Genomic DNA, 9,443 nt, shown 5'->3' on the forward strand with positions numbered 1-9,443 from the left:
GAGATGACCCAGGATGCAATGGGAGACCCTGGCCTTAGTAGGCATTATATAACTATAGAAATATTAGCTAGTATTAATAAATAATAATTGCAGTCATTATTATTCCCTTCTCTCGTAAGGTTTCTTAACCTAGGATCTATAAACTTATTATTTTTTTAAAGAATTATTATTTATTTCTAACATTCTTTACAAACTTTTTTTGAGATCCTAATTCTCTCCTTCCTTCCAGCCCCTCCCTTACCCTTAGAGAAGGCAAGCAATATGATATTAGTTATACGTGTGAAATTATGCAAAACATATTTCCATATTAGTTAGCCATGTCAAAAAAAAGCAAGAAAAAATAAAGAAAGTTTAAAAATTATGCTTCAATCTTCACTCAGAGTTCATCAGTTCTCTCTCTGGATGTAGATTGCATTTTTCATCATGAGTTCTTCAGAACATCTGAATAATTTTTAAATATAGTTTGAGAACTATATTTTAACATAATTGGTTTCCTTTAGAATCCTATGTATTTTATTTTGTGCATTTAAATATAGCATTTTGAGAAGGGACCCATAGGCTTTACCAGGTTGCCAAAGGAGTCCATTGTACAGAAAAGGTTAAAAGATTCGATACCTTTACAATTTATAGAGCACTTTGCTCACAACCACCTTGGAAGGCAGAGTATGAATATTGCTATCCCCATTTTACCGATTAAGAAAGTGAGGTTCATAGGACCTTGCCTAGAGCCACTTATCACTATTATTATTATTGGACAAAATGAATGTAATTCTTCAAAGAAATGATATGAGCACAATAGTCTTTGTGGTTGTTTTCAAATGCAGTACAATTTAGAAGCAGTAAGGTGTTAACCGAAGTCAGTAAGACCTAAGTTCAAATATGTCCTGAGACATGCATTAGCTGAGTGTGACCCTGGGCAAGTCATTTAACAATTAATTAATAGCAACTGATAACATTAAGTGCCTACTATGTGCCAAGCAGGGCAGGTAGGTGTTGCAGTGGACAGAGTACCAGGCCTGAAGAAAGGACCACTTGAGTTCAAATATTAGATACTTAATGTCTGTGTGACTGTACACAAGTCTCTTAACCTGTTTTCCTCAGTTTCCTCCTCTGTAAAATGAACTGGAGAAGAAGATGGCAAATCACTCTAGTATCTTTGCCAAGGAAACCCTAAATGACTGGACAACACCAATACCAACACCAACAAGGAATAATTAGCAAAGTTGATATCCATTTGCTTATATTCAGCTCAAAAAGGAATAGTGTCAGTAAAGCTTAATGCTACCATCAGAAATTTTCATACAGGAAGCGATGGCTGGCTTTTCTTCTGATAATAAAATTCTATATATTTTCATGTAAAGTCAAAACACAATTTCATTTGTTGATAGCCCTTTAAGAGCTGTCACTGAGGTAGATTCCTTATTCAAACAGAGTTTTCCCCACCATATTTAAAATGGATAATCCACGAATGAGCTAATCATTCTTATCCACAACCAGCACTCAGCAAGCGGTGTTTAGACACAATGTCCATTTTATAGCAGACCAAAAAATTCAGCCACACCAAAATTCACTTACATCATCTTCCAGCGTACAGAAAATAAAAAGAAATTCTTCTACTGGTCTTTGGCTTAGTGTTTCAGATCTGAGTGCATTACACCTGGGAAAACTTCAAATGTGAGGATGATGGATATGGATTTCAGAGTCTATTTACACATACATAGAATCAAAGTCTTTTAATTACTTTAATTCCCCTGAAACCAAAATCTTTGGAAAAGAGAAGCAATGCTGTACTGTTGGTTCAAATAATGAATGGTAAAGCTAAAAAGGAATTTAATTTATCCATTGTTTTGTTGTTCTATTAGGTCTTGTGATTAAGTTTTGGCTGTTTCTGCTATCGTGTTCAGGATCCATTTACAAGTAAGTGCTAAGCTAAGCGCTCGGCAACAAAAAGATCTCTTTGTTTTAAAAAAAGATTGAAGTCAAAAGTGGAGCCTTTTAGAATTTTTCTTGGGCTCATAAACTTGGAGCTGGAAGGAACCTCAGAGGTCACGTGGACTAATCCTTCCATTTTAAAATGGAGGAAACTGAGGTCCAGGTGGGTTAAATGCCTTGCACAGGGTTACAGAGGCAGATAGAAGAGCCAGGTTTGAAAATAGCTCCTCTGACTGCAAATTCGGCATTTTTTCTGCACTTGTGATTTGGCCCAAATGGTTTCAATTATACGTCCTCATGGATAAAAGTGGCCCAGTGGATAGAGTTCCAGGCCTGGAATCAGGAAGACCCGAGTTCAAATCTGACTTTAGACACTTACTATCTGTTTGACCCTGGACAAGTCACTTAATCTTGTTTGCCTCAGTTTCCTCATCTGAAAGAGGAGCTGGAGAAAGAAATGGCAAACCATTCCAGTATCTTTGTCAAGAAAACCTCAAATGGGGTACAAAGAATCGGACATGACTGAAATGACTCAACAGCAACAACTAAATAGATAAAAGGCCTGGAGAATTTCATATTGGTGAGCTTCCTCTAAGTCCCTAGTCCTGAGCATGTAGAGTTCATCAGGAAATCCACAGCATGGAACTCAAAAAGGAATAGTATCATCACCTTCAAAAAAAGGAATATATTCCAACAACTTAAAATTCATATGTAATCAATTACATAAAGCAAATCTAACAATGTTTCATATTTCACAAACTGTATCATTAATAACGCACAAATAACCTGATCTTGAAAGCTAATTCTTGAGAGTAAGTTTGCTCCTATTTTCTTCCTCTAGGTTAAAAAAAAACACAAATAAACAAGGTATCCTCCCTTCATAGGGTGATATGATTATAGATTGAGACATGGAAGAGTCCCGAAAGGTTGACTCCATCCCTCTGATTCCACAGAGGAAGCACAGACAAGAGTCATGTAACTAGAAGTATCTGGGTTAGAATGCAAACCTAGGTCTTTCTGATTCTAGTTTCAGAACCTTATCCACTACTTTACCCTGCCTCAGATTCAAAATGAGAATTTCGCCTCTTAGACAAACATCTGGAGTTGTTTATGAATATCTATAAAAATGTGATCTTATAAAATAGCTTGTATTGTGGATAGTCCAGAATTCAATGAAGTCTTAAATATTTTACTATACTAATATTTTGCATTCACAAAACACAGTCATATCAACTCTCATTTGATCACTGCAAACTCCCCCAAGAAGAGCTGCTGTGCAGTCATTTTTCAGTCATGTCTGACTCTTCATAACCCCATTTGGGGTTTTCTTGGCAGAGATACCGGAGTGGTTTGCAATTTCCTTCTCCGGCTCACTTTACAGATGGGGAATATGAGGCAAACAGGGTTAAATGATTTGCTCAGGGTCATACAGCTAGGAACTGTTGAAGGTCAGATTTGAACTCAGGAAGATGAGTCTTCCTGATTTCAGACATGGCACTCTATACAATGTGCCACCTAGCTGCACCCTTTCCCCCCCAGGGGTAGGGGGGTTCAGATGTTATAATCACCATTTTAATGATAAGAAAAATGTGGCTCGGAGTCAGAACTATAACTAGCAATTTTGACACCCAAGACAAGTAGTACAAAAATGTGGCTAGGGTAAGCAGCATTATCAACTTTTAAAGAAAAATTCATTTATTGTTGTAGTTTTGAGGGGCAGGGCAAGGGGAGATGGGAGAGAAGAGATCATGAGTGTGATACCCATGGAGGGAGAGATCTTGGGCTACCAATCCTTTCCAATGGGGTGATTTCACCCAGCCAACACTAGGAAGAAGAGGAAAGTTTGTAACCATTTTTCTCCATCTCAGAGATGCTTCTCTATTATTGACTGACTTTAGGTTAACATAACTTATGAGGATCACAGGATACAAAGCCTAAAGCAGCCTCTGAGAATTTATCATCCAACCCCTAGCCTTTTTATATTTGAGAATATGAAGGCTCAGAAGGGTGGTGACTTGCCCCATGGTCAGATAAATGATAAGCTGAAGAACTGGGATTTGAACCCAGTACTTGTGACTCTAAAATGAATGATTTTTCCTCTTATACCACATTCCTTTATATAAATCTCATGAATTAATATATCACTTAAGTCTGTTCCCAGGCTTTTGTCTTTCTATTATATGCACATAAAGTATCAACCTTCATAGAACTTTTTATGCTGTTTGTCCTAAATTTATTAGTAATTCTCAGATAAATTTATCTATTTCACTGAAAAGACCACTGAGTTCCCTGTGATATTTGAGCCTCAGTTTCTTTCCTTTTCATAATGACTTGACGCTTATGTACAATGAAAATGTATAACCTCAGGGGAAAAAAAAAACTTAACTCCTATAAATGACCCTAACTTCTGATTATGGGCTCCTTGTTTTACAATGTTGTTTCCAGAAGATGGCATTTTTGGAGATAAAGCTTTCAAGAAACTAATGGATTCCTTGTGGTCAGCAAGAAGGCACTTTGGTTTTATAGTGAAATTTGGAAGTATATTGATGGCATTTGTCTTTGAATTTCATTGGAAATAATCACCCAGTCAAACACTTGAGAATTTTTACTTTGCTCCTGGGAAAGCCCAGAATGGTACATTAACGGAAGGAAAGTATGTATTTTTTTTTCTACCTACCTTCTTTGGCTTTTTCACAAGCTTTCAGTAGAGTCCTGATGGCATGTTTGTATTCTTTGTCATTCAGCATTCTTTCTGCTAGCATTGTGTAAATCCTCCGGAGATTTTCACAGGCCACAGAGTTGAGAGTGTGGCCATTTGCATCTTGCCATAACCGTCCCTCTGTCATTTCATGGAAGGTTTCATAACGCTCAGCAGCTTCTGCAAGCTGACCTGAAGAACAGAAATCACATTCATAAATACAAACTGGGTAGTGCCTACCAAGCTTAAAATTTTGTGTATGTCTCAAGGCCCACAGTGTGCAGGCAAGAAGATACAGAATTACGGTGGGGTGTGGGGGGGTGGTTGTGGTGATGAAGAACCCTGAAGGACTGGCAGATGAAGCATGATGATTAAGGATTTATGATACCTGTGAGCAGTAATTGTTTAAAGTGTGACAGCTGGGAAGGAAGGCCCATCCAACAGGACCTTGAATTTGCATTACCTTTTGCTAGACTCATGAGTAGCTAAGTTATCTCTGAGAGCTTTACTTTGGTTAGCATGACTTGAAATGCATTTGTAATTTTGGAGGGACAGTTTGAAAGTCCTGCCGTTTTGTATTGATCATCATAATGAAACTAAATACCCATTTTCCAATTTTAAACTTTTTAATAAGGGTCTGACTGATTATAAATTCCAAAACATTTCAAAGTACTTTACAAAAAATCTGACTAAAGATTACTTCTAAGAAACAGCTTTTATTCCCTATTCCGTATCTGCAGAAACTGAGGGAAGCTTAAGAGATTTGGCAGAAATGTGAAAAAATACAGCATAGGAAAGCCAATACTTAATATTGCCTCAGGCCATTTCATTCCTTGAAAACGTTAAGCAAACTTGTTTTTTAGTATGGTTGTTTACAATAGCACAAAACTAATTATATTTTACTCATTCACATCCATTACTTTGTGGAAATGAGTAAAAAAAAAAAAACTGTGGTGGCCATTGAAATTTCCTAATTGGGACTCCCTAGCAAGTCATCCTTGAACCACAGGCAGGGCACATTTCTGATGCTGACCACAAAAATTGCCCTTTCCTCCCCAAATAAAGAGTCAATTATAATGGACCAAGAGAGTACTATTATTTTCTTAAAGTGTAATCGTGTCTTCTGTTGTCAGAAGATAAAAAAAAATTAACTGAATCCCCATGAAGTCCTTTATCATGGCTGGTGAAACCTGTCTTGATAGACAGCACCACCTCACTTCCTCAGAAACAAATTACCTTTATATTCAAATAGTGGTCATGGAAATAGCTATACCCTATTAAAATTTCCATTTTATAAATTATGTCAAGATTATAAGAATAGATGTGAAAACCAATACAATGCAAAGATAACTTCTCCATCTTTGTTTATGGTGAAGGTTAGAGAGGAGTCACTAAATTTCAGTAAATATTCTGGAAACTCAGTAAAGCTCGGGCCCACTCATTCAATTTAATACAGTAAGCTTAAGATTCAAGGTCCCCCTCTGGAGAACATTTTTACACATGATTGCTGATAGTGCTTTATTTCATCCCAGGGAAGCATCTCTCTTCCCAGTCCTTCATAGGCCTTGCCTGCCTGGTAAACACAATCCTACTTTGAGCCAGGATTTGAGCCACAATCCTACTATAGCCACTCAGTGGATATAGCCCTTGAAGGAAGACCTATGTTCAAATCCAGACTCAAATACTTCCCAGCTGTGTGATCCTGGGCAAGTCACTTAACCTCTGACTGCCTGCCAAATGGATCCACTGGATTCACTGGAAAAGGAAACGGCAAACCACTCCAGCATCTTTGTCATGAAAACTCCAAATGGGCTCAAAAGCATTAGACAGAACTGAAAGGACTGTATAACAGCAATTCTGTTGACCCCTACTCTGTCCATAATTTAGAAGTGTGGTTCAAGGATAATGATTAACTTGCATTAGTATATAGCAATCTAAGGTTTACAAAGCACTTTGCTCACAACCTCGAGGGATAAGTACTGCAAGTTTGATTATTGTATGTTTTACAGCTCAGGACATTTGAGCTTATGATGTAAAGTAATTAGCCAGTCCTATACCCTGATTAAGTGTCAAAACTTAGACTCAAATCCAATTTTCTGTCGCCTTGACCAGCTGTTTCTACCACACAATGTTGTAGAAACCAGGATAGAGAAGGAAACTTCGCAATAATGAATTAGGAGTCAGAAGGCCTGAGTTCTAAGTTCTACCATTTGCTAGATGTTGGACCTTGGGCAAGACATAGTTTTCTGGGTTAAATTTCCTCATGTGTAAAATGAAGGACTTGATGAAATGTTTTCTAAGGCATTTATGATTTAATTTGACTCAGCTGTCAAATGAATCTGCCTAAAATGTAAGTGTGACAATGCTACCTCACCCCCCCTTCCTTCATTCAATCAAATTTATTGTACCTCCCTACTGCTTGCAGAATAATAAAACATAATATAAAATAACAATAAATAAAAACAAATAATAAAAATAATTTTTAAAATTCTGTTTGGCTTTTAAAGCTTTCCATAGCCTCACCCTTTCCTACCCTTTTAGCCTTTTCCGACATTATAGGCCCTCCCCAACCCAGCCCCTTCCCCCTACTATGTATGTACTCTGCAATCTGGTGACACTGACATGTTCCTTGCACAAAGACACTCCTTCTCCTGACTCTGGGCATTTTCACTGGGTGTCCCCCAGGCCCAGATTTCTTTCCACCTTCAACTCTGCCTCCTGGCTTCCACAGCCTCCTTCAAGTCTCCACTAAAATCCCGCCTTCTACAAAAGCCTTTCCTGGTCCCCTTTAATTAAGCTGGGGCCTTCTCTCTGTTGATTACTTCTAATCTATCCTGTAACTGTCTTATTTGTACATAGCTGTTTGCATATTGTCTCCCCCTTAGACTGGGAGCTCCTTGAGGGGAGGAACTGTCTTTTTTGCCTTTCTGCGTATTCCCCAGCACTCAGCACAAAGTAAATGCTTAATAAAAGCTAGTTGACTGATTAGTATGTTTTTTTAAACATTTCGTGATTGTAATGAGATGAGCATAGGTACAATGGTAGCCAGTGCAACTCCCAGGGTAGATGTGGGTAGTAGAGATGGCGTTCATGAATTAGGAGGAATAGAACTGTATTTGGAATCCTACATCTGCTAATTATTGCTTGGGCCATTACAGAAAAGAAGTGTCTCCTCTCTATGCCTCAGTTTCCTTAATTGTAAAATGAGGGAATTAGATTAGATGATTTTCTAAGGTCCTTGCTAGCTCTAATGCCCATTTTTCTAAGACCTGGTCCTTCTTCTAACTTAGCATCTTAACAAGTACAGGATAGTGCCTGGAACTGAGTGGCCAGATATAAAGACCTATTTCCAGTTCTAAATTCCCTAATTTTTCTTGGCCTATTCTTTGTCTGTAACTACAGCATCTATCGAATTTCCTCAGATTCCTCATAATCTTGGTTCTATTCCCCCTCCTCCCACTTCTATATCCTGACATTTTGTTTACTCCTCCCTTGTTGATTTCCTTTCTGTCCACTCATACAAATCCTTAGGTGTTTCTGACCAGTTGTGAACAAAGGGACACAGATTTTTAATTCCTTTAAAAAGCATACATTTCATGTTGAAGAGTCCAGGGACACAGGAATGAGTCAGTAAAAACTTGGACCCTTTGGCTATAACCATACAATCAAATTGACTATCACTTCAGAAGATCTTGTCAGAATCCTAGGGTTAGATATGACAATGTGATAATATTTGTGAATAAAAAGATTAAAATATTTATCTGTTTTTTTGTATGTTTGTTTTGTTTTGTTTTGCCCAGATGTGATGTGATTTCATTGGTACAGGGAAAACACAATCTGGAAATTTACTTAATTAAATGTCAAGTGTCAACAGGTCTTATAACATATGGTCTTAACAGAGTTGCCTGGGGGAGCACTGTGATGTCTACAGGCATATAGCTAGCATCTCCAATCAGAGATAGGATTTGAACCCAGATCTTTCTGACTTTAAGACCAGTTTTAAATCCAGTCTGCCACAATACTTTGACTGTAAAAAATCTAACAGATTCAATTCATAGCAGTCTCTCTAATCATAATTGCCATTTTAAAAAAGTGAACAAAAATTTTTAAATTAGAATTTGATGAATAAAAGCTTATTGCCTCAATGTATCACATAAAGTATAGTGTTCTTATTTAAAGTTAAATCTAAATAAGATTATAAATTTAAAAATAATTAAAAATTTTAAAATTAGTGTAGTTACAAGGAGTTTGGCAAAGGACCATTACTATGGTTGCCATGTTGCTAAAGAAATATATAGTTGTAGACATGAAAAATTAAATTCTATTCAACTTAGCTCAATGATGATCTATGAAGTGTCCAATATATACAGAACACTGTGCCAGGTGCTGTCGATACAAAGTCAAAAATAAAACAGTACCTGTCTTCAAGGAGCTTATGTTTTAATGTACAGTTTGAAAAGACATTTATTTTAACCCCCCCCCCTCAATTTGGTTTATTGATTCAGTTTGGTTACTTTTACCATGTACCCTGCATAGGTTCATATATAATCCAATTTGTCAATTAAAACAATCTTTAATGTATGAATAAGACACGGTGTAGAACCCCACTTAGGTCCTAGTCCTCATCCACCAGAGTAACATGGACAACAGTGTTTAATTCTTCCCTGGACATGTTTATTGTTGACTTTTTTGTTCATTGAGAAAGGACAGAGAAGCAAGAAGGTTTATTGGAAAATCAATGACAGAAAGAGAGAAAAGAGGTCAGGAAAGAGAACTCTGAAGTATTTCATGAATATGTAGAGATGTTGCTTGA

The 9,443-nt window shown here is 37.1% G+C and overlaps 1 protein-coding gene across 1 annotated transcript in view; it reads right to left on the reverse strand.

Moving 5' to 3' along the window:
* TTC29 (tetratricopeptide repeat domain 29) overlaps positions 1-9,443 on the reverse strand; it is a 157,721-nt gene that overhangs the window by 81,261 nt on the left and 67,017 nt on the right. The window contains exon 5 of the mRNA XM_069105010.1: positions 4,610-4,822. Within this exon, the coding sequence (XP_068961111.1) occupies positions 4,610-4,822 (213 nt within the window). The remainder of the gene's footprint in view (positions 1-4,609; positions 4,823-9,443) is intronic.

The sequence above is a fragment of the Petaurus breviceps genome, unplaced genomic scaffold, assembly GCF_028583685.1.
Source record: "Petaurus breviceps papuanus isolate PSGF00001 unplaced genomic scaffold, PetGlider_PUasm1.0 76, whole genome shotgun sequence".
In the NCBI taxonomy this organism is placed as follows: domain Eukaryota; kingdom Metazoa; phylum Chordata; class Mammalia; order Diprotodontia; family Petauridae; genus Petaurus; species Petaurus breviceps.